The following is a 25,320-nucleotide window of genomic DNA, read 5'->3' as shown; positions in this document are numbered from 1 at the left end:
AAAGGAAAGTTGCAAATGAACCTTGAAAACAAGGTACCAAGCACTTGAGTAGTGCAGGGCTTCTTCAGGAGGGCTGTTGGGCTTGATGGAAAATGGGCAAGACTTAGTGTGCTGTGCCATTTTGAGGTAGCATGGTTGTGTTGTCACAAAACATACCTGAAATATTTCCTGTGACTTTCACAAAAACTGTCTGTGCCTATACTGAGGTAATAACTTAATGTTAAACTTTTTTTTTTCCTCTTCCAGCTCCAAAATCTGGGCATCAACCCAGCAAACATTGGGTTCAGCACTCTGACCATGGAGTCTGACAAATTCATCTGCATCAGAGAGAAAGTAGGAGAACAGGCTCAAGTGGTGATCATTGACATGAATGACCCCAGCAACCCTATTCGGAGACCAATTTCGGCTGACAGTGCTATCATGAACCCTGCCAGTAAAGTCATTGCATTAAAAGGTATGGAAGGCCTGATAAGAAGTGTTTGAAGTGGATGCAGAGCTTTCTGTAAGACTAGTTTGAGTGACTGAGGTCTCTCAGGTAATTTATGTGGGAGGATCCCCTAGCAATTCTCCACAGCTTAATGGGAGCTTAAGTTGAATGCATTTTCAGTTCTTCTGGAGGCAGCTGGGCAGTAAGCTTCAGCTGAGGCTTCCTGCCATTTGCTGCTCATTAGGATGAGTGTTTTGCTTCAGTCCAAATACTTAGAGCTTCTGAGCAGGGAGAGCTGGAAGCAAAGTGTGGGCTTTAAGGAGTCATGTTAGAGGGAAATGAGACCGCATCACCTAAGCTTATAAAGTCTATCCACAAAATCTGTCCTTACAGAAAGGAAAGCTAAGGCTGGGAAGGGGGGGAGTATTCCTCAAGGCCTTAGTCTGGCTCTGCTGGGAGAGGCCAGTGTACCTGTTTGTGCATATTTATTGTATCAGTCAGTGATAAGAAGGGTAAAACTATGCAGGGAAGACTTGTGTGGTGAATGAAGCACAAGGCCAGCCAGCTTGGTATCTCTGATACAGAGAGCAAGCATTCCTCTGCAGTCTCCAGAAGTGTTTCTCTTTCCCCAGGAGGCCCAAAAAACCTTAAATACTGTCATTTTAGAAATGCATGTATTACTAATGGAAAGATTTGTATGTATCCAATGTTCTCTAACTTTGACTTTAATACTGTGCTACTGTTTTGTCACAACTTTAATGCTTTCTTGTGTGTGCAGATGGTGAGTTATTTCAATTGACTCTACTAGTTCCTGTTGTGTCTTATGACAAGAAAAAAGCAGAATAAAATGGCTCAGATTTATGGTGCACATGGCTGAACAGTGGTGTCTAAGCAACTGAAAGCCTAAAATTCAGAGGTTTTTCATGCCCTCCCAAACAAGGGAATCCTTAAGATTCCCAAAAATAATCCCAAAGTGTACTTAAACTGTTGGGATCTTGATATTAATCATTTAATAAACAGGACTGACCCTTTTAAGTCTAGATTTTGCCTCTTAATATGCCTCACACAGCATGGAGGGTATGTGTTACCTGAATGTTATCTCCCCTGACTCTAAAGCTTCTTTGCACTAGATATGGAAACAAACTGCTGCCTGTGGCCTGAGTAACACTGTAGTAGACAGTTTTCTCCAAGTTCTGGAGAAACTCCTGACTCAGCATCTTACACCAGTTGCTGAACTAAACCAGTCCCTGGTGAGTGCAGGCACTGGCCCATGTGGCACTGTGACTTTGTCAAGCTGAGCTGCAGCTAGTGACTGTAGCAGATATTCTGACCTGCATCTGGTTTCATGTGATCTTTTATATTCCTCTTGGGCTATACTAGCATGTGCTTAAATAGCTCTCTCCTAAAACTAGTGGAACTGGTCAGAACGTTTCTTATCTTCTCAACAGGAAGGAGGAGTAATTTTTTTACGCCACTGTGTTGTACAACCTGGTAGAAATGACTCAGGTGGCTGTTCAGGATGTTTGTATGCACCATTCTGTGTAATCTGGGGAACTTTTCCTCTTGCCTTCTAGAGCTTGTGTTGGTCACTAGATTCCTTTCCTTGCACAGTTCCTGTCAGTCTGGTTTGCAGTCAGTAGCTGTGTATCCCATTAGTGCAACCCGAAGGTTTTGGTTACTAAGCCTGAGTTACAAAAACCCTTTGCCAACTTGACTGTTCCATGTTGTGCCTTTATTTATTTATTTTTTCTTTAATACTTAAAACAGATGTGGACATAGTTTTTAATGACAATGGCATAGCTCTCCTCAGAACTGGAAAGAGCCTCAGCATGATTGTAACCTAGTTTTGATGGATGTGAAGTATTGTACAACCTGTTTGTGTGGCTGAAGCTTTTGTCTCCTACCAACTTGTTTTCCGCATCTGTTTGATTGCTCAGTAGTGGCAAATTGGTAAAATTAACCCAAGGAGTGTGGTCTGGTTCAAAGTACTAGCTGAAGATCTGCCAGTATAGCACAGCATTTTCTGGAAGGAATTCCCAAGGGTTTAATGTCCTAGTGCAGCTCTTAACACATCCTGAACTATCCCATGGCTAACAACACTGTGTTTTCTAGCTGGGAAGACGCTGCAAATCTTTAACATTGAAATGAAGAGCAAAATGAAAGCTCACACAATGACAGATGATGTGACCTTCTGGAAGTGGATCTCCCTGAACACTGTTGCCCTTGTGACGGATAATGCAGTTTACCACTGGAGCATGGAGGGGGAGTCCCAGCCCGTGAAGATGTTTGATCGCCACTCCAGCCTCGCTGGCTGCCAGATCATCAACTACCGCACCGATGCCAAGCAGAAGTGGCTCCTGCTGACTGGCATTTCTGCACAGGTACTTCACTACCAGCAAGGCCATGGAAGGCCCAGTTTGTCTTGTTGCCTCCTCCTCCTATAGGAGTAGGACTGATGTGTTTGTTTTCTTAAAGGAAAATGCTTGTCTTGATCTTCAACTAACAAACTGAAGTGTCCCTGGAAATCTTGCAGTAATGATATAAACACTAGCACAAGGTTAAGAGTCTGAAGTGATGCCTCTGTAAGAGGAAGCATGGCATAGGCCCTCAGCTTGATGTAGCAACATATTTTCCAGTGCTAACTTAAATTATGTCCCAGTGCCTGTTGTTCCTGACTCTTGTTTTGTCTTGTCTAGCAAAACCGTGTGGTGGGAGCAATGCAGCTCTATTCTGTAGACAGAAAAGTGTCACAGCCAATTGAGGGACATGCAGCCAGCTTTGCCCAGTTCAAGATGGAGGGAAATGCTGAAGAATCCACTCTTTTCTGTTTTGCAGTAAGAGGGCAAGCTGGGGGTAAGGTAAGGCCTGGTTCTAAGTATGCTGTAATCTATAGAGACCCACTCTGAGTATCTACTTCCAGGAAAACAAGTGGCTTAGTGCATAAAGTTGCACTGAAGGAAGAAGTGAAGGACTGTGTCAGTCTGGATACTGTATATGTAATGTACATGACGTGTGGTGCATACAGAGCTTCACTACCTGATGTAGCAGGAGTCTGTTCCAAGTCTTGAAGTGAAGTGGCATGTCATGACCAGCCTAATTAGCTGCTTTGAAACATGTGACTCTCAGCTTCACAGGCTAAGCTTGAGGGAAAAGCTGTTGTAATCTTTCTTTGATGCTGATCCCCAGTATCAGACTTAACTTATTTCCAAATTACTGGATGAAAATGAAGCACAAGTGTTACAAGGCTAAATAGTGGTCTAATGCCAATACTGGAGTTGTGTGAGCTACTTTGACAGCTAAAACAAAGTAAAACCAAAGCTGGATTCAGAGAAACATCTCCAGAACTGTCATGATAGAGTGTTAACCAAGTTGAGAGAGTAAAATGTAAAGTGACCTAACTGAATCCTGAAACTTGTAAGTAACTAGAGGTAACTGAAGATCATCTTCAGCTGTTTCCCTCACCTATGGTACATGAATATCACATGCCACACCTTTAGCCAGTCAGGATATTTATGAAGAGTGGCAGTTTGTCTGTGCAGAAGCTTGGGGTTAAGGCTCAGCAGCAAGAGAATTGCTGTGGCCTCATTGTTGAATCTATTGTTAAATAAATGAGATACCAGAACTAACAGATTAATCTTCTCCATCACACAGCTGCATATCATTGAAGTTGGCACACCACCTACTGGGAATCAGCCCTTTCCAAAGAAAGCTGTGGATGTCTTCTTTCCTCCTGAAGCACAAAGTGACTTTCCTGTTGCCATGCAGGTATGGCAGCTTCAAGCGAGAGCATGAGAACAAATCTGTAGGGGTCAATATGTTGTTGGCCTGAGGGTTGGCCCTGAACTCATGTGACTGCTGCTCCTGCTTCAGTACTGTTTAAGGTGTAGACAAGCAGCATTCCAAGGCAGCATGTTCTTATCTAGGAAAGAAATATCCATGCATATTTAACTGCTTTTCAACCTCTTCAAACATCATTCTGCTGTGACAGTACTCAAGTGTTAAGTAAAAATACAGCAGCACTCCTAGTTGTCCTGAAATGGCCCAGCTATCTGCTGAGTCTCCAAAGCACTGACTCATTTAATCCAAATTTGATTAATCTATTTCTGTTTTGCAGATCAGTGACAAGCATGATGTGGTGTTTCTCATAACAAAATATGGCTACATCCACTTGTATGACCTGGAAACTGGGACCTGTATCTACATGAACAGAATCAGTGGAGAGACCATATTTGTTACTGCACAGCATGAAGCAACAGCTGGAATTATTGGAGTAAACAGAAAGGGACAAGTAAGGAGGCTTGGCCTGGAAACCACTCATTTAGCTAATCCCACTGGCCCTTAATGATACTTTCAGGGTTCATATCTGTGTCTAGAAGTCTCCAGAAACGTTAAATTTGAGCTCTTTTCAGCACATCTGAGGTCTCACAGCATTCTGAGCCCCAAAATGCTGGATCTCCAAACACATCTAACTGAACTGCTTTAAACCTGTCAACTAACACTGTACTGACTTGCCTTTGGGCTGAACTGATTTTGGGTGGTGTTGCTTGTTGAGTGTGGGTAGTATGGAGCAGAAGACTTGTTCCTAATTTAGGCTCTAGGATGGGTCACTTAAGGCACCGAGTACAGGTTATAAAAAGATCCCTTGTATCCCTGAAAGTTCCCTAGCATCCCTATGTTTCTGACCTGTGTAAATACCTCAGTTTCAGCTGGTAATTTTCTGCTTTGATGCAGTACTTGGATGCTATTGGCTCTTTCTAACCATTAAATACAATGACAAGACTCTGCAGTTATCAAGGGATAAAAAACCTTCCACGTATGCCAGAGCTTTCCTTTCAGAAGTTAGCTTAGCCCTTGGCTCACCTCTCATATTTGGGCTAACTGGAAGTTTTCCTTGCTGTTCATCCAGGTGCTTTCAGTGTGTGTGGAAGAGGAGAACATTATTCCCTACATCACAAACGTGCTGCAGAATCCTGACCTAGCTTTGCGAATGGCTGTCCGCAACAACCTGGCAGGGGCTGAGGAGCTCTTTGCCAGAAAATTCAATACACTCTTTGCACAAGGGAACTATTCAGAGGCAGCAAAAGTGGCAGCTAATGCCCCAAAGGTAATGGGCTGATGTTCAGAATAGCTTTGAACTCCACTAGCTTAAGCTTCTTGCTTCAGGAAAGCTCAGTGGCAAGACCAGAATCTTGTTACTGTTGCTGTCCTAATGTAATACTAGGTGCTGAGTACTGATTGTGTGCTGCATGATCTTGTTTGAAGCCCACAGAGACAGGGAGGAGTAAATGATGAAGTAATGGCTATGAGGCATAATGTTGCTGGTACTTGCTTTACTTCTCCACTGATTAAAAATATGTCTGTGAAAAGACAACCTCTAGCAGAGGCTGCACCTGGAAACAGGATAAAAAGGACAGACTAAGAGGCTAAATTCAGACAAGAACTTTCTTGCAAGGACAGGGGTGGGTTAATGCTGTATCTGCATTGCCACTGAAACAAGTCTAATGGGCTACTTTAGCACATTTTCTGTCCAAACATCTCAGCAGTGCCTGAGCTGGTGTTCAGCCATAATCCTTCTGAGGTTCTGGGCTGGCAAAACATAGCTGCTTGCCACAGTGACATTAGCCTCAGCTTTCTGGAGAAACTCTTGCCAAGCCTCAGTAGCAGAAAAGAAAATTGAAGTGCATCTCTCTCTCTTCCTGGCAGGGAATCCTGCGTACTCCAGACACCATACGCCGGTTCCAGAGTGTTCCAGCTCAGCCAGGACAGACTTCCCCTCTGCTCCAGTACTTTGGCATTCTACTTGACCAAGGGCAGCTGAACAAGTATGAGTCACTGGAGCTCTGCAGACCAGTGCTCCAGCAGGGACGCAAACAGCTCTTGGAAAAATGGTTAAAAGAAGATAAGGTGAGTTTGAGGTTGATGCCTTTGGGGTTGATGCCTTTAGAGCCCTGAGGGAGAGGAACATAACTGGTTGATAGTCTCCCCCTCCCCAGGAAAACTCAGCTGGGAGCTCATCAGTGGGATCAGACAGCTGAGCAAGAGGTGTTCACGATCTGTAACAATGACTCATATTACTGCAGGAGAATTGATCAAATACACTCAGAGCTTTGCTCATTCTGCTTAAAAATCACAGCAGGGTGCAACTAATATGGAAAAGCCTCCGAGCTGCTGCTCTGCTTTCCCAAACCACTTCTTTGGGTACTGACTTGCATAGGTTTTGTGTAATTAGCCAGAGAAACATGCAGATACATTGTATCATCTAATTCTTCTTAGCACCAGAAATGCTGTGCTGACTCTGAGAAGCCGAGCCCAGTAGATCGCTGCTGAAAGATCTAGCTAAAGCTATCAAGTTGGGGCCTTAATTTTATTTTTCAAGAGAAGTGCAAAAGGAATAGAAATCAGGAAGAGGCTGGTATGGCACTATGAGGGTGGACTGACTGTTTTTCTGTCTGCAAACAGCTGGAGTGCTCAGAGGAGCTGGGAGACCTGGTGAAGTCTGTAGATCCTACACTAGCACTTAGTGTCTATCTGAGAGCCAACGTTCCAAACAAAGTCATCCAGTGTTTTGCTGAAACGGGACAGGTCCAGAAGATTGTTTTGTATGCCAAGAAGGTGAGAGGAAATTAAACTGCCATATCTGTTCTGTATTTGAGAATAATTAGAGTATGTTCCAAAGTAGCTAAAAGTAATTGTGGGGCAGTCTGGGAGCCTGTGTAGTACCAAGTTTGGCCTCTGGTTTGTTATGAATAATTACTGCTAAATTTCATCCATTTATCTTTTCCTACTTCCCTGTGTAGCCTCTTCCAAAAGAGGAAATCCTGACTGGGTTGTGTAATCTACTGACAGCAGCTTTTACTGAGCTCTGTATTTAACAAGGTCTGTGCTCTTGTGGAGTTCTTACTTTGCATTATCTCTTCAGGTTGGATATACTCCAGACTGGATTTTTTTGCTGAGGAATGTAATGAGAATTAGCCCTGATCAAGGACAGCAGTTTGCACAAATGCTTGTTCAAGATGAAGAGCCTCTTGCAGATATAACACAAGTAAGTAACTTGATGGCTGTGAAATGTGAACTTAAGACATTACATTGGTAAGAGGAACCACTCTCTGAAGGTAACAGAGATGCTTGAACTCTGAGTTTGGATTTACCTTGTGGGCAGTGCTTTTTTTTTCCTAGTTTTAAAAACACTTCAATGACAGCTTAGTGCAGTGTCAGAATAAACAGTTCAGCTTTAGAAGCTGCACTTGATGCTTGAATATACTTCCAGTTCCTAATCAGAAACCTAATTTTTAATGGTTTTTTTTTTTTCCAGATTGTGGATGTCTTTATGGAATATAATTTAATTCAGCAATGTACAGCTTTCCTGCTGGATGCCCTGAAGAATAATCGTCCCTCAGAAGGTCCCCTGCAAACACGTTTACTTGAGATGAACCTCATGCATGCACCTCAGGTGTGTGCTCAGAGCCCCTGTCAGCCTTGGCTGTGGCTGGTATCAAATGCTGGCGACAGAACTAAATGAAAATCTCCTTATTTCTCCTAGGTTGCAGATGCTATCCTGGGAAACCAAATGTTTACTCACTATGACCGTGCTCACATAGCCCAGCTGTGTGAGAAGGCTGGTTTGCTGCAGAGAGCACTCGAGCACTTCAGTGACCTGTATGACATCAAGCGTGCAGTAGTTCACACTCATCTTCTCAACCCTGAGGTACCACATCAAATGTTCTCCCTCTAGAAATCTAGCCATTAATAATGGCTTTCAACATTTGACTTGAGAGCGTAGAGTTCTACTTGTGCTGCTTCTAAAGTGGCTCATGTGTCTTTGCAGTGGTTAGTGAATTATTTTGGGTCCCTGTCAGTAGAAGACTCTCTGGAGTGTCTGCGTGCTATGTTGTCTGCTAACATCCGTCAGAACCTGCAGATCTGTGTCCAGGTAGCTTCAAAGTACCATGAACAACTGTCAACACAGTCACTTATTGAGCTGTTTGAGTCCTTCAAGAGCTTTGAAGGTAAGTTTGGGCTTTTGCAAACAGAGCTGGTGCTCACCTCGTTATACAAGTGGGAACTTCAGTGCATAAGCCTCAAAATTGTCTTGAAACCTGACCTGAACTTTAAGGCTCCTTCTTAAGGAGGGACACAAACATTCAGTTGCACATTTTGATTTTTCTGAAATGCTACAAGAACCTGCAGCTGTGGAAAAACTTAAAGTGTTAACTGAAGAAGCTGAGGCCTTTTTCCTTTGTCCAAAATGGTCATCTGAAGTTTGTGTAGCCTTTAGCAATTGTGCTTCTGTACTTCTCCACAAGACTAGTAGAATAACGTGGCTGTTTCTCCCCAGGTTTGTTTTATTTCCTGGGCTCTATTGTAAACTTCAGCCAGGATCCAGATGTGCACTTCAAGTACATTCAAGCTGCTTGCAAGACAGGACAAATTAAAGAAGTGGAAAGAATCTGCAGAGAAAGTAACTGCTATGATCCCGAACGTGTTAAAAACTTCCTTAAGGTAATGTTTGGGTGACACTGGAGTGTCTTGGCCTGTTTGGGGTTCTGAGAAAACATGGTGTGTCACCAGTGAAATGAGGCAGCTCTGTGAAAATAGATGAGCCTTAGCCTTTGCACTTAAGGATCCAACTGTCCTCTTTAAACCAGAGGTACCTACTGTGTTGGCAGTGCCTCCTAGGGAAGTCTGAGCCTGGAACAGTGTCTAAAAACTGGAGGATCTGTCAGATCAGTTCCTCACTGCTCTTAGTAAGGTTAATCTGGCTCGAACTCTTAACCTGTAGTAACAGCTCCAGCCCACCTAGAACTCTTTGCAGATGTCTGCTATAAACTAGGAAACAGTTTTCTTTGAAGGTTGAGAACAACCATAATGCCAAATGAGTTGATAGCGTAACGCTTATTTACAGTGTAATCAACTGAGCAACTGCAGAAACAACACATGAATTGTGTCAATTAATTCCCTAAATGCTTCCAGAGTTCAGGGCTGGTGTATCTTACACACACTGACATCTCAGCCAGGAGAATCATGGCTTAGCTCTGCCAGGAGCTGCCAGTGGGTGTGAATACATGCTGACTGTTACTGCCAGGCTTCAGAGCATTGCTGAACCATTGCTGAAGAGCAGAAAAAGATGCTGTGCTCTAAGTTCAGCTTCTGTAACCTGTTAGTGCTGAGCTAATTGACAAATCCAACACTGCTATAAATACCTAAGCAACTGTGTGGGAGGGGAAAACTTTATCTGGGAACATTTCCTGCCTTCATGTTTGTTGGTTACATAGCATAGTCTTAGATTTTGCTGATCATATCTGAAGATGGCAAAACTCTTCCCAAGAGAATTGTATAAAACTGACCTGGTGTCACCGAGGTGTAAGGTATGTCATTTGATCAAGCCACCTAAGATATGTTATCAAGCTGTCAAATTCCTGATGAAAGTTATTGTTTTTTGTGCTGTTCCATGTCTGGAATGTGCAGGACATGTACCAGGTAAATCTCCCAGTACAGGCCTCCCTGTGTAAAGTCCTTAAGTGTAATTTATATGTAGGATTATATTCTGGGATGTGCATGTTGGAATAAGTGATCTGAGATCTGCATCCGGAATACTGTCTGCCACATAGACTGAGCTTCTGTACTGTAACCATTGTAACCTTATGCTGAAAGTTGGAATGCTTTTAGATAACTAATCTGATGTAACAATCTGAGAATCAAGCTAGCTGCAGTACTTCTTACTGTTCTCTAAATCCAGAGTTAGGAGGTAGCACAACACATGGCACTCAGAGTCGATTCTGTGTATGTTTTACATTGTGAACCACAACTTAGTCTTGGTGAAATTCCTTTTGAAATCCCAGAGTGCTAATCCTGCACACCAAACACCAGTGGCAAGTAAAAATACTCTCTATAGCTTAGGCTTGTAATAGTTGTATCGTGTTGTAAAACTGTAGACTCTGCCATGCAAAGGAGCAGGGTTAAACTCCAGAAAGCTTCTTGCTCTTCACACCCTCAAGTGGGTGTGAGCACTCCTACTTGCTACATATTGCAAACCATTAGTTGAACAACAAGCTGTCATGATTTGGTCGAGTTTTGGCTTTCCAAATTCAGCTGCTTTAACAGTTTAAGTGACTGTATTTGTCTGCTTAAGCCCAAAAGCAAAACCAAATTACTAAAGCTCTTCTCTTTCTAGGAAGCTAAACTCACTGACCAGTTGCCACTCATCATTGTGTGCGATCGCTTTGACTTTGTCCACGACTTGGTGCTGTATTTGTATAGAAATAACCTCCAAAAGTATATTGAGATTTATGTGCAGAAGGTAAGTTACAACTTTTCTCTTGGCTTTAATGGGGCAAACTGATCAATCTTTCCAGTGTTGTGTGCAAACTTCATACTTGAGACTGACATTTAACTGCCTGTTAGTGGCCTCCAGTAAATTAGTCCTGACATGAGTCAGATCTCATTCTTCAGTCAAGCTGAGCAGTAACCCCCATTCATGTGCCTCTTGAAGGAGGAAGACTTGGTAGACTAACTTTGGAGTTCTTAGGGTGATTTTAATAACTCCCAGCATTTTGCACGGGTGGTGAGAAGTTCTCCTTGATACTTCCTGCACAAATTGACTTGCTTAGAAGCTCTTCCTATGGGAACTGAGCATTAGTGAGCCACTGAACTGAGATGTGAATACCTGTTGACTGAAGAATTGACTTTCAGCTTAGCCAGAACCTCAGGAAGCTGGGAGTAAAGGCAGGAAGATGAGATCAATCTTAGGCAGCCTTCATGTGTATCTAGGGATGAGTATTGACTGCTGTGTGGCAACACATTGACTTCTTTAAATGATCCTGTTTAGGTGAATCCAAGCCGTCTGCCAGTCGTTATTGGGGGACTGCTTGATGTGGATTGCTCTGAAGATGTGATAAAGAACCTTATCCTTGTAGTGAGAGGTCAATTTTCCACTGATGAGCTTGTTGCGGAGGTTGAGAAAAGAAACAGGTATTAAACTTCTACGAGTCTCTTAACCATTCCCAGTCTGGCTGTGTCATGCTGCTCATCCCTCAGTGTGTGTCCCTGTCACACAGCTACAGCTGGTGCTGACACAACCAGCAGCTTCCACTGGGTGAGCAAGCAGCTTTACTTCTTGGCTGATGGTGGGGATCTCCTTTTGAGCAGCCTCCAGAAAAGGAGTCATTGGCATAGTGCTGAAAGTTACTGCATGACAATAATGAACCAAATTGCAGGTTAAAATGGAGTACTGTAACTCTTGTTTAGTTCCTGACTCTGTGTGGCTTCTATAGTGAAGAAATTGTGCAAGTGAATACTTACTTTTCCAATCACCCTCTCTAATGCGAAAATCACTTCCTTCTAGGCTGAAGCTGCTTCTGCCCTGGCTGGAAGCAAGAATTCACGAGGGTTGTGAAGAGCCTGCAACTCACAATGCACTGGCCAAAATCTACATTGATAGCAACAACAACCCAGAAAGGTTCCTGCGTGAGAATCCTTACTATGACAGTCGTGTTGTTGGCAAGTACTGTGAGAAGAGGGACCCTCACCTGGCCTGTGTGGCTTATGAGCGTGGACAGTGCGATTTGGAGCTGATTAATGTATGTATGCTGAGGCTGCTGACTCATGGGTTAAGTTCTAGCATGAGTATCAGGGGATAGATATTCAGGTTTATGACAAAAAGCCTTTAGTTCCTAAAAAGTATTAAGCTGGGAGCTGCATGATCCTAATGGAATAGGAGGTAGCTATTTCAGCTCTCTCTGCAGCTTAGTGAGAAATGGGATACTCCCCGGCACGTCCCAAAATGGGAGGCTAATGGAAGTATCGAGGCCTGAGGTTTCTAGCCTGCCTCTCAGACAGGCTTATTGAGTGTTGCAGTGCAATTAGCTCCTCCACTGTAGGCTCAATGGCTGTGGCTTCACTCTGAGCAAACTTTGCCTTTCCCCAGGTGTGCAATGAGAACTCCCTCTTCAAGAGTCTTTCCCGCTACTTAGTTCGCCGCAAAGACCCCGAGCTGTGGGCCAGTGTGCTGCTGGAGAGCAACCCCTACAGGAGACCCCTCATTGACCAGGTACAGCTCACACAACATTCAAAGCCTTTGCTGTCCTCACTTGACCTGTAGTACCTGACCTAGCTGACTTTGCCCATGGCTTGACTCCGCAGGTTGTCCAGACTGCGCTGTCGGAGACACAAGACCCTGAGGAAGTCTCTGTTACTGTGAAGGCCTTCATGACTGCAGATCTTCCCAATGAGCTTATTGAACTGCTGGAGAAGATAGTTCTTGATAACTCAGTGTTCAGTGAGCACAGGTGTGTAAAGTCAAAACTAAATCACAGCGAACTACACCTGGTGTAGGTGTTAAATTGCTGTGATGTGGAACAGCAAATACACAAATACCTTCTCCAGAGGGGAAGGTGAATTTCTGGATCACTACTTGATGTGTTACTGGTGTTTTCTTTCCCTGTTTAGGAATCTGCAGAACCTTCTCATTCTTACAGCGATTAAGGCTGATCGGACTCGTGTCATGGAGTACATCAACCGCCTGGATAACTACGATGCCCCAGATATAGCCAACATAGCTATCAGCAATGAGCTTTTCGAGGAGGCATTTGCTATCTTCAGGAAGTTTGATGTCAACACATCAGCTGTACAGGTATCTTCAAATCTCAGGCTGTAAGAGCTCCCTGTGACAGGTCCATCCCCACACAAGGACTTTGCTGTTAAGTTTTGACTTCAGTACTCAACACCAATTATCAAATTGACCGAAGCTGCTCAGTGTCTTGTAAAACTGACCTTTGTGACAGTGGCTGATCATGGCTGTCCTTTCTTTAGGTATTAATAGAGCACATTGGAAACCTGGATCGTGCATATGAGTTTGCTGAGCGCTGCAATGAGCCTGCAGTGTGGAGCCAGCTGGCCAAAGCACAGCTCCAGAAGGGGATGGTCAAGGAAGCAATTGACTCCTACATCAAAGCAGATGATCCTTCCTCGTACATGGAAGTCGTTCAAGCTGCTAATGCCAGTGGTATGATTGAGTTTTGTTCACATCTTTGTTGTTGATCTTCCTCAGCTCTTTTGCCTGGTCTGTTTAAAGTGCAGTTCTATCAGACCTGTATCTTGATGCAGTTAGGGAATTTGGTCCTTCAAAGACTGCCCTGAGTGAGAACAGGAAAAGGTAGCAGAGACTTTTGTCAGTGGTTGCTGCTAAGGTCTTTGCATGAATCTAAAGACTAGGATTTTAGTTAGGCCCATTGTAAGGTGACTTCATGAATCTAATGTCCACGTGCAGTGCAAAGGCTGGTTGTGATTGTTGGGGAATAGCTGTAGGAATACTTGGGACAAACCAAGTTTTACTGGTAGGACACTTGTGCTTAAGCTATACTGTAGTGGGAAGTAATCATTCTGAACTCCTTTCCATAGGAAACTGGGAAGAACTGGTGAAGTATCTCCAGATGGCACGCAAGAAGGCTCGGGAGTCATACGTGGAGACGGAACTGATCTTTGCTCTTGCTAAAACAAACCGCCTGGCAGAGCTGGAGGAGTTCATTAATGGACCCAACAATGCACATATCCAGCAAGTGAGTGAGGCTGAGGTTGTTTTGCTGCTGAGGCCTTACTGACCAGAGAGGTGTTGGGACTTCTGTCTCTTTGGCTGTGTGGATAGGTCTTGGAGTTCAAAGACTCGAATGCTCCACATCTTAGGTAAACCATTGACTGAAAATCTGGAAGAATAACCTGATTGTGCTCTGCCATAGGTTGGTGATCGCTGTTATGATGAGAAGATGTATGAAGCAGCCAAACTGCTCTACAACAACGTGTCCAACTTTGGCCGCTTAGCCTCAACTTTAGTCCACCTTGGGGAGTACCAGGCGGCTGTGGACGGCGCTCGGAAAGCAAACAGCACTCGCACATGGAAAGAGGTAAACTTACTGGGTGGATAAGTTGAAGGGCTTCAAAGATGTGGCCTCATCAGAAGCTTTGATTATAAACAATAACACCACTGTCAATTCCAGGTCTGCTTGAAAGAGTTTCGCCTGGCTCAGATGTGTGGGCTCCATATTGTGGTGCATGCGGATGAGTTGGAGGAGCTAATCAACTACTACCAGGTAATTAAGCTGACTCCTGTTATGCAGTCAGTTCTTTCATGGCCACTCCATCCACAGTTGGAATTTAGAGAGTCAGGATGGTTCCTAAACATCTCTCTCTGTATCTCTTAGGATCGTGGCTACTTTGAAGAGCTGATAACGATGTTGGAAGCAGCACTTGGACTTGAGCGAGCACACATGGGAATGTTTACAGAGCTAGCAATTCTCTACTCCAAATTCAAGCCACAGAAGATGAGGGAGCACTTGGAGCTGTTCTGGTCCAGAGTCAACATCCCCAAGGTGATTGTCTGAGGCCTTAAATTCAACTTAAGACTGCAATAGGTGTGCTCTAGCCTGAGTACTGATGGACACTGATATATTAACTGGGATTTCCACTATGCCTTAGGTCCTGAGAGCTGCAGAACAAGCCCATCTCTGGGCTGAACTGGTGTTCTTGTATGATAAGTATGAAGAGTATGATAATGCCATAATCACAATGATGAATCACCCAACAGATGCTTGGAAAGAAGGCCAGTTCAAAGACATCATCACTAAGGTATTGCTTTCCTAGTGAAAGGAGGTCAGTTTCTTGCTCTGTGCACTTCAGTTCTCTTCCTTCATTAGTAGCCTGTTTGAAAGGCAGAGTTCTTAATATTTCCACATAATTTTAAAGCAAGTCAACTACAGTATCTAAAGAGATTTCTGGAGAGAAGAATGAGTCGTGGGTGGGTGGCTCAGTTCTGCAGGAATATCTAAGGTTCTGTCATTCATTTGGATTTCCCTGCAATCAAACTTCTGCTCTGAATGTGCATCTTTACCCTTCTCTAGGTGGCCAATGTGGAGCTGTATTACAAGGCAGTCCAATTCTATTTGGAATTTAAACCTCTGTTGCTCAATGATCTGCTGATGGTGTTGTCCCCTCGGCTTGACCACACTCGTGCTGTCACCTTCTTCACAAAGGTACATTTCCTACTGTCCAGATCAAAGAGAAAGTTGTAGCTGGGAAAGCATTTAGCTGCAGCAGCATTTTGAAATGCTTAGCTACTTCCCTGCCTCACAGGGAAGATGCTAGGAGACCTCCACAAAAGGTTACCTTGACCTAATATCTTCCTGATTCCTTGCAGGTTAAACAGCTGCCACTGGTTAAGCCTTACCTGCGTTCTGTGCAAAACCACAACAACAAATCAGTCAATGAGTCCCTGAACAACCTCTTCATTATTGAAGAAGACTACCAGGTATGTCTAGGCCTGAAGCAGCAATACCTGAAACCAGGTATTGACTTGCACATTGTATATGTTTCATGAAAGAAGTGTCTAGTCCTGAATCTCCAAGTTCTATTCAAGCTAGTTTCTGTGTCAGGATTCACCTTACGTCCACAGTCTGAGAGACACAGGTTTCTCTCTTGTGTTAGTTAGATTTTTACCTCTTGTTGTTCATTCAATTCCTTAAGTGTTTATTCTTTGACACTAGTGGTAACTAGCCAAGGATTAAGTGGAGTTGTTAGTGGCTTTCTGGGAGCTCTTTGTACTGTGGCTGCTTTGTTAGGAGTGTGACAGACCAGCTTTTATTGAAGGCAAACAGTGGGTGCTAAGGAAGCAACACAGAGAAGAGGCAAGCAGTTATGATGCCTTAGCTGTCCTACTGTTTTCAGAGAACAGCTCTCTGGTTGTCAGAAGCTCTTAACTTCAGCAGTCACTGACTGAAATAACCTAAACTGTGTGCCAAGCATCAGCTTCTCAAAGGAAAATAGCAGATACAGTAACCAGGATACGTGGAAAGTGTTTGCATTTTGTGGATGCAGCTGTACATTTGAGATGTGATTTTTACCTTTTATTCTTCTGCTTACCTCAGGCTCTTAGGACTTCTATAGATGCTTATGATAACTTTGACAACATTTCTCTTGCTCAACGCCTGGAGAAACACGAGCTAATAGAGTTCCGAAGAATCGCTGCCTATCTCTTCAAGGGCAACAACCGCTGGAAACAGAGTGTTGAGCTCTGTAAGAAGGACAGGCTCTACAAGGTAAGACCCCCACACAGACCTGGTTCAACATGCTTGGCTTGTTTCTAGTGAATCTGTACCTTTTTGGATGCCACGAGGTGGTGCCTGTTGTTAAACTGTCAGGTCTCGCTTGAGAGTGACAGTGGATGGACAGATTTGTTGGAAAGAAGTCATAGAACACCTCCTCTGCTAATATCAGTAGTAGATTGAAGCTTAGTCAACACCACATCCACACCAGTGATTGTTCTGTGGCCCCCGAGGCTAATCAGACTCTCTCCTGTTGTAGGATGCAATGCAGTATGCTTCAGAATCCAAAGATACTGAGTTGGCAGAAGAGTTGTTGCAGTGGTTCTTGCAGGAGAACAAGAGAGAATGCTTTGGTGCTTGTCTCTTCACCTGCTATGATCTCCTAAGGCCAGATGTTGTCTTGGAAACAGCGTGGAGGCACAACATTATGGACTTTGCCATGCCATACTTTATTCAGGTCATGAAGGAATATTTGACCAAGGTAAGAGCAGGTGCTTCTCCAACACCCAAAGCTTGTTAGTCACTGGTGTATGCCTTGAGACTGTCTGCTTGCTACTAACATTGATTTGGGCTTTGTCAAATGTCTGTCTGTCCATGTCCACACTTATTTTTCAGTCCATCTGGGGAGAGACTTCGCCCTCTAAGAGAGTGAAACACTTGCAGGTTCCACCCTCTCAACCAATTACAGAACTTACATCAGTAGTATTTGCCTGACCATGGGCAGTGTCTTAAGGCAGTTCCAGGATTCAGGCTTTTCATATACTCTGCCAGTCAGGAATCCCAGCTGGGATCAAGCTTTAGCTAAATTCTAGACTGTACTAAAACAGCTTTCTAGCTAGATTTGGAGATCACTTGTTTTGCTGTGCATTTAACTCTAAAACATGGCTCTGATACTTAATGCCACTAATTATGGCTCAGCTCTTGAGGTGACTCAGGATGGGGGAAGTACTTGGTAATGCTCTGACAGACTTGAAGAGATTTGAGTTCCATCCAACTGTCACTAGCAAGATTTGCCCCAGCTGCAGCTTTCAGCGTATCTCCCAGTGAAATGCTCTAAATTCTTCAATGATTGACTCTTTTGATGAAAACAAAAGCTAAACTCAAGCTTGAGTCAATGAAGACTAGAGTGCCTGTTGTCCAGAGATTTGCCTGGCTGTTCCTCCTAAAGGCAGGACTGTTGTGTAGTCCTGTGGCCAATCTGCTGTCCCTAAATGCTGTGTTTTGGGGGAGGTGGGGACCTGTCTGAGCAGTAACATGGCTTGTCAGAGGTGCCTGATGTACCAACCTAGGCCTTGGAGAGGAGTAGTAGTCTTGGAGTAGATTCTTAGATTAAAATTTCATGACCTGCCAAAGGACTAGGACATATCTTTAGTGGAGCTAAGAGTCACTGCAGTCAGAGCCAGCACCAAGCAGAGCTGCCTTGCTACAGCAGATACTTCTGGTGTATCTTTGTTTTGACTCACCTGTACCTTAATAATTTCTTCCCTGACGCTTTTGTTTCTACCTTTTATATGCTAAATATGGAATTTGATTTTTCTAAGCTGCACCTTCTGAATTCCTTTGCAGGTTGATGCAATAAAGGAAAAGGTGAAAGTTGATTCTTGTTTTCCATCTTTAAGTCTGGAGGACTAAGTCTAAGGATTCTGCATGAGTTTTTTTCTTTCCTATGTTTTACTACACTGCTGCTACTGCTTTTTCCCCCAACAAAATATCACTAAAGCATATGCAAATTGTTTAACTCTCAGTAGCTAGTGCTGTAGGAGAAAAGTAGATCCATTTGCTACTAATAAGCTACTAGATCCTCAGGAAGGGCATACAGGTGATCAGTTGGATCACAGTCAACCTGCTATTGAAACAGCACCCAAGTGCTACTATTTGACAGCCAATCTGACTGGAAGAACCTCCTGCAATAAGAAATGAGTCTTGGGCCACTCTCTGAACCATCAATCAGTCTGGCATTTGCTAGTTGAAGGACTGTGATCCAGTTTCTGATCTCTGGACCATGACTAATGTGTGCTGACAGTAGGCAGAGTAGATACTAGCTGCTTCAGAAGAGACTCTTCCTCACTCAGGTGTCCTGTTCTCATGGTGCTAGTCTAATCCACAAGGTGTTCTAGTTCATGTAGCAACTTAAAACTTCAGCTATTAGACAAAGTCTGTGGTTCTCTTGCCTTGTAGTTGTCCAAAAAAGACACTGCCTTCCAAACTCTTCAGCTTCACTAAACTCTTGCTACCTCATAAAAAAATTATGTGTAAAAATGGTAATGCTTATTGCTCTTCTGAGGCTGCTCCAAGGCTTTCTTGCCTTTTGCTATGCAATTTTGACCTTCAGAAGGGCAATCCAAGGTTTTCTGTCCATCTGCTTCCCCACAAATCCCGTTGTGATTCTCCTTAGCCCCAGGGGCCAGCCCTAGTAGGAGTTCTCCATTTAATGTGGTTCAGCAAAGGGCAAACAAAGTGACAAATGGCTTTGAAGATGGACTAAATGCAAACTGCTTCTTGGTGACAAGTGACACCACTGGAACTCAAGGCTAACCTGACTAAAAATGCCTAGTGTAAGGTCCTTCGGCAGCTAGTAAGTGAGGCAGTAGGAGAGCGTGTGTGTGAAAAAAGGTAATTGAACTGCAGTGTTTGCATAAACTAAGCATGTGTAGCAGTCATTGCAATTACATCCCACTACTCCTGAAGCTCCAAGGCATTGCTGTGGGCTGCGTGTGGTTTTTGGGGGGAGCCTGTATGGCAGTCATCTTCAGACCTCACTCTTGCTTCAGTACTTTTGCCTCTTTTTCATGCACACATGACACAATAACATTGAATGCATGTTACTTTTCCTCTGCAGCTTCTTGCAGTCCCTGTGGAAAAGCCTTTAAATCAATCTTGCTACAAGTGTTGTAGGGTCCTGAACCTGGTGATGCTCGAGCAAGTGGTGTAAGAACCATCCTGCAGGCTGGTTTCAAACTTACACTTATTAATGTCCATATTGGTGTAGCTCTGAGGGGAGGCATCAAAACTGGGTCAAAAATGCATTGAATGTCCTGGGCTGGAGGCTTTCCAAGTGTGTGTAAGCCAAATGCCTCTGCTTAGTAGCAAACTCTGCACATTCTCCTTGGATTTGCATCTCTAAACTTGTGCTTCTGTGTTCAGTGTGTTGCTGTCTGAGTTAAAACCAGTGCAGTTCTCAGCACGGTGGTGTCTGGGGAGGAGTCTTGAAGCATTGGCATAGGATCCTGTGCCCTTTGGCAGCAGCAAGCCAGATCCTGGGGTGAGGCAACACCCAGGCTTGCCATGGGAAGCCCAGTCAATGAGTGAACTCGAGCTCAGGACTTCTGCCACTGCCTGGATTTGTGCCTCAGATCGAGGCTACAGATAACAGGTTTATGGAACACACATTGTAACTCACAACTGAAGGGAAGAGCTCACAGCTTAGAGCTGCCTGCATGTACCTGCTCAAGTAGCACAGTTAAGCTGAAAAAAAACTGTTCAACTTGGGGATGTTGGTGTAGTTGGATAAAGTAATGCTGACCCTGTGTAAGTGCAGGTAATCTGTGTTCAAACTCCTTTATTGAGGACACAAATGAAAGATGAATCTGGTTTGTGAGTTGCCTTACTGTCTTTAAAAGTAATTGGCATGATTGTCTCTGACTTTGTTCTAAATCTTGTCTCCCAGGTAAAATACCAGTACCTCATTTTTGTGGTTTGAGTTTCAGGGCCTGCCTTAGACTGTAGTAATGCTGAGTTCCCTTGGATCTGTTCTAGCAACATGCAATATTTGCCTCCAGAATCAGTTTCTTCTCTTGCCTTTCTGTAGGGGTGGGCTAACAGCACGATTGCCCTCGCTGTGCAGCAGTGAACCTGGCCAGGCTTGTCTTGTTCCTGTGTGTTAAGCTTGAACAATTGGAGTATCTGTGGGTTTAGGCTGACTGCCACACAGTTCTGGAGTGGAAAAAAGCAAGTCTTATACACATGCATTCTCTGCATTTGAACTGAAATTGCATGAGTGAATGGGTTTGGAAAGTGAAATCTTGAGGCTCAAGTGACATGTCGGATGCTATTGCAGTCTACAAATCCAACTTCAGATTACTTTGCCTCAATGTTATCTTCAGGGAAACTTCTCCAGGTCTGGGCATTATCTTGGCAATTGCTCCAAAGCCAAAGGTCTCCAAGTGAGACTGTGCTAAAATCTGAGTTTGTGTCCTAAAGGCTGTTGGTTTGAAGTGGGCTAATTACTGATGTCCAAGTAGCTCTAGCCCAGTATGGACCCTTTTGTACAAAGCTCCAGCCTGGAGTGAGCTGTCAAAGCAGTGACACATCCCTCAAGGAGGGGGTTTTTTCAGGAAACACAATCTTGACTGCACCAGTACCAACATTGCTACTTGAATTGATCTTAACTTGTAAATGGTCTCCTTTTCTTGATGGGTGTTAACATACCACTAAGGCTTTTCCACTTCTCTGCCACGAATAAGTACCTCTTGTAGAGGAGATTTTCTAATTGTTGGTCTCAATTCCAGGTGGATAAACTGGATGCATCAGAGTCCTTGAGAAAGGAAGAGGAGCAAGCTACAGAAACACAACCTATTGTTTATGGTAATGTTCATGTGTTATTGATAACATGTTTTGCTTTTAAAACAGCATTTCTATCATGGCTTTTCCCAAGGAAGTGCTTGGAAATGGGAATGTGAAATGAAGTCTTAAGGAATGTGTTCCAGAATAGTAGATGAAGTACCACTGTGGTGCTGTGGGCTGCAGGACACAGCAGAGTGGCAGTTAGTGGTTGGACTTGATGATCTCTAGTTCTCCTCCAACCCTGGTGACCCTATGATTTAAGGTTGTCCTGGATCATTGAGGAAACTTTCTAAAGGAAAAGATGTGCAGGAGCTGTGCTATCCCAGACTTCCAGCAAGTGGTGCATTACTTGGATCTTGTCCAACATGCTTTATATCTGTCTTGGGTATTTCCTTTGTATCCAGGTTATTCCAGTAAGAGTTTCTTAGAGAATATCCTAAGTTGGAAGGGATCATCAAGTCCAACTCTTGAACTCTTCATATACTTCACAGTGTAGCACTTTTAGCCACATACTCTGCCCTGAGGTTTCGTGAGGCTCCTAAGGTCAAGAGGGCCTTGTTAAACATGAAAACACCTCTGGGGAAATTGCAGGAATTTTACTGCCTGGGCTCAGGAGGGATGAACATGCCCCTTGTGTGTTGCAGGTCAGCCACAGCTGATGTTGACAGCAGGACCCAGCGTGGCAGTTCCTCCCCAGGCACCTTTTGGCTATGGCTACACCGCGCCCGCGTACGGGCAGCCCCAGCCTGGCTTCGGGTACAGCATGTGAGCTGCAGCACATTTTCTTACTGAGACTCCACCGTCCCTCCCCGCTTTAACTCATAACAGGGAAAAGCAAGAGTTCTGCCTCGTGTTCTTGTAACCTTTATTTCATGAAGGACTGTTTTTTCTAGGCGCGAACGATTTGAATCACTTCTGTTTAAATATCTTTTTTTTTTTTTTTTTCACATTCCATGTCATTTAGACTTTTACTTTACCAGGGGGAATAGTTTTCAACAAGTTTTTGTTCCAGTGGGCTTTTGCAGGACTGCTTCTTACCATTCAGTCTATTGTGAAGATTCTGATTTGCACTCTATAGTGTTACACTCTAATATTGAATCTTAAGTTCATTGTATGTGAGCAGCTTACGGTATGTACTGTCTATTCTAAATGCATTTAAGTCTCACTGTATATTTGGAGAAAGCTAAAGCCAAGATACTTGTATTTGACCTTGCAAGACTGCTGACAAAGAGACAACACTAATCAGCATATCCTCCCTGGGTGGGATTGCATAGCTCTAAACGAATTTCCAATGCGTACAGACAACCTTGCCTGACTTCAAATGATGAGTACCAGTTGGTTTGTTTTTGGGGTTTTGTTTTTTTTTCTCCTTAACCTATGCAGGTTTTTCCAGTTATGCATATAGAAAATGCTAGTGTCTTTTTGCTCACTCCATATGTAACAGATGACCTTATGTTGTGCTGTATCCTGTGCTTTTGTGGGACATTCCATTCAGGAACAGAGCACCATGATTCCAATCTGTGTATTTACTAACCCTGCCCTGAGGTTTGTGTATGTTGGATATTGTGGTGTTTTAGATCACTGTTTTGAGTGTACAGAAGAGAGAATTCAAAGCATATTGCTGTTCAGTTTTGTTTGTGCAATTTGAAATTACTCAATTGAAAAATAAATTACTGGACTGTGGACATGCTGCATAGTGGTAGCTTCACTTTACTGTCTTCAACAAGGACCTTTGAGCTCAAACCAAGTATTCCAGTGCTGGTAGTGTGTACAGCCAGGGGCTGAGGGGCCAGTAGAGGAGCAGCAAATGGGACCAGCAGTGGGTCTTGCACTGAGGGGGCAATACAGGAAAATATGTAATGCTTTTTCTATAGAGAGATTATGCCAGAGAGAAGAAAATAGCACTTTTCACTAGTTGGCTGCACTGTGTGGTCAACTCCAGCATCTTTGACCAGATGATACATTAGGATTGTAGTAGGGTGTGTCAGTTAAATTGAGATCATGTTCTAGGTATGTAAGTTGCCTTAAACATATTTAGCTTCAAATAAAATTGACTTAAATGTTTATCTATGAATACTGTCATAATTGAGTGTAACGAGTCCTGCAGCACTGGCCACAGCTCTGAGAGCTCTAGAAGCTTCTGACTCAGCTCTGAGGCCAAATCCTTTTCCCTGCTCCACTGTGTGATCTGGGGCTGAGCACTACAGCAGTTCCCTGGGGAGTGGTGAGTGTTAGGAATCACCTGCCCCAGGCTCTCTGTGGCTGCAGGTGCTCCAGAGTGTGGAGGAGCACAAGTAGCAATGTCATCTCTGGGGGAGGATTATGGCTAAGCAATGGTGTACAAAAACTTCCCCATTCTGTGTTTGTTGTGCTTGTATTTCAGCCCCTCTGACTTCCCCTCTGGGTCTGTAAAGCTGACTGATGGAGACAAATCCTTCTGGTCCCTCTTACAAACTATTTCACATGGAAGACATGCCTGAGTGGCTGTAAAAGGTGCTGAGCACCAGAATTCTCACATCTAGCTTTGATAGCAAACTGACTCTTAGGAATTCCACCTCATGAAGTGCAGGGAATTTGCCTTGTACAGTGTTTGAGCCACAGTGGAGCTGTCTGGGCAGAATTCACTTGAGCGGTGATCAGTGTGCTGTGAACTGACCAGGAGCATCTCTGACTGTGCTTCCTTAAACCCAGGAGAGCCTGTTCATCCCAAATAAAATGGGATTTTTGTCCCTGTGTGACAAGCTGTGTGTATGGAGGTAACTCCCAGACTCCACAGAGCCATCCAGAGGGAGCTCAGCTCACAGCTGCTCCCCACACCTGGCTCTGAAGGTCTGGGCTGCAGATCCAGTTGAACTTGGTCAACCTCATACCAGTTCCAAGCTCTTGCATCAGTCACTTCACCAGAAACTGGGCAGGAAGTTGGCTACACTTCCCCCAGCTCTCTGGGGCAATTTTAACTCCTTCAGCAGCTTCTTCTCTGAGTTAAGGAATTTATCCTTTGAAAAAGCAGGCAAAAAAGGAGAAACCTGTCATTTTTGGTGCATGGGCTAAACTCACTTGAACTTTGCTGTGAACCAACATGCAAAACCCTCCACCAACAGCACAAGTTGTAAATATTCTTATAAGTGAAAACTCTTGAAAGTGAAACTTTCCCAGCTCTATTTTTCCTAGCATTTTCTTTCCCCTTTTAGAACACAACACAACTCATGATTTACAAATTCAAATCTCTTACAAAACCTGCTTATTTTATTTATACTGAGAGAACATATGGAAAAATCCCCAATCCTGGGTTTTATCCCTTCAGTACTGATGTACATCAGTATATTCTGATTTTATTTTTTTGGTTTGGTCCTAGTTTAGAAGAGTTTAAGGTGACCAGAAACTTTATCTACTATATCAGCTGGTCCTGGTCCAATCCCAAGGACTGTCCTAGAGCCTGGAGCGATCTGGGTCCGACCTGCGTCCTGTATCAAGCTCACAGTCAGCCCCAGGCGCTTCGCCTCCGCCAGGAGCTGGACCAGAGTCTCTTCATCAGCAGCTTTGAGGACCACCTTAGGCTGTCCACAGTATTCCCACTGCTTCAGGAGGTCAGGATTCCTCCTCTGAACTTGCTTGTAGGCAGAGACAGCAGCGTGGGCACACTGTGCCGCCACCTTCCCCTTCCCCATCTTCAAGTCGTTGCGAACCACCAGGACCATCTTGAACTCCCCAGACTCTCCCATGATGTCAACTTCACTTCCCAAACTCTTGGCAGGTGCTGTCATTCCACCTCTGGGGTGTCTGAGGAATCTCCCACGGATGCCCCAGCCCAGGCAGACGCCGCACGCCACTCCAGCAATGACGCTGAGGAATCCAGGCTGGGAGAGGTAATCCATGGTGGGTGCTGGAGACTGGCTGGGAAAAGGAAAAGATGCATAAATTTGAGTGTTTGCTACGCTTTCATCTGTTTATTTGGGCACAAACATTTGTTAGAGACACAAAATAACTATTGCAGCTTCACACGGGAAGGGATGCTCAGAGACCTTTCCTGGCGTGTGGTGTCTCCTCCTTCCTCAGACCTCTCTAACCACAAACACCTCAGCAGTGATGGGTGTAGGCTCAGGAGGGAGAGCTAAGGCCAAATGGCTGAAATTACACCTAAAAATGGGGAGAGAAATGGTAAAATGGGGAGAGGGGGAGGTAGGTAAAATTCAGCTGAAGGGTGCTGCCCAGGACAGGAGGGGAGTTGTCAGGGGAGCCATG

At 44.1% G+C, this 25,320-nt stretch overlaps 2 protein-coding genes across 3 annotated transcripts; one reads left to right on the top strand and one right to left on the bottom strand.

Moving 5' to 3' along the window:
* Positions 1-245: 245 nt before the first annotated feature.
* Positions 246-23,144, top strand: CLTC (clathrin, heavy chain (Hc)). 2 transcript variants are annotated; one of them, XM_009084937.1, is made up of 31 exons: positions 246-454; positions 2,540-2,808; positions 3,124-3,285; positions 4,079-4,192; positions 4,542-4,715; positions 5,334-5,531; positions 6,131-6,331; positions 6,887-7,039; positions 7,347-7,469; positions 7,740-7,877; positions 7,968-8,132; positions 8,253-8,433; positions 8,763-8,926; positions 10,599-10,724; positions 11,253-11,395; positions 11,769-12,003; positions 12,351-12,473; positions 12,566-12,711; positions 12,872-13,055; positions 13,235-13,427; positions 13,823-13,980; positions 14,158-14,322; positions 14,416-14,508; positions 14,620-14,787; positions 14,894-15,043; positions 15,316-15,447; positions 15,612-15,722; positions 16,339-16,509; positions 16,775-16,996; positions 21,024-21,099; positions 21,723-23,144. In XM_009084937.1, the coding sequence occupies exons 1-31, from the start codon at positions 298-300 to the stop codon at positions 21,845-21,847; spliced, it is 4,920 nt and encodes a 1,639-aa protein (XP_009083185.1). In that variant the 5' UTR covers positions 246-297; the 3' UTR covers positions 21,848-23,144. The 2 variants fall into 2 exon arrangements, with proteins under 2 accessions (XP_009083185.1, XP_009083186.1); XM_009084938.1 differs by having other exon boundaries at positions 253-463.
* Positions 23,145-24,434: 1,290 nt separating this feature from the next.
* Positions 24,435-24,953, bottom strand: PTRH2 (peptidyl-tRNA hydrolase 2). Its single transcript, XM_009084936.1, has one exon. It carries the CDS (start codon positions 24,951-24,953, stop codon positions 24,435-24,437), a length of 519 nt encoding a protein of 172 aa, XP_009083184.1.
* Positions 24,954-25,320: the final 367 nt, after the last annotated feature.

The sequence above is a fragment of the Acanthisitta chloris genome, unplaced genomic scaffold (assembly GCF_000695815.1).
Source record: "Acanthisitta chloris isolate BGI_N310 unplaced genomic scaffold, ASM69581v1 scaffold21971, whole genome shotgun sequence".
NCBI classification, from domain to species: domain Eukaryota; kingdom Metazoa; phylum Chordata; class Aves; order Passeriformes; family Acanthisittidae; genus Acanthisitta; species Acanthisitta chloris.
This window is presented reverse-complemented; position numbering and strand designations above follow the sequence as displayed.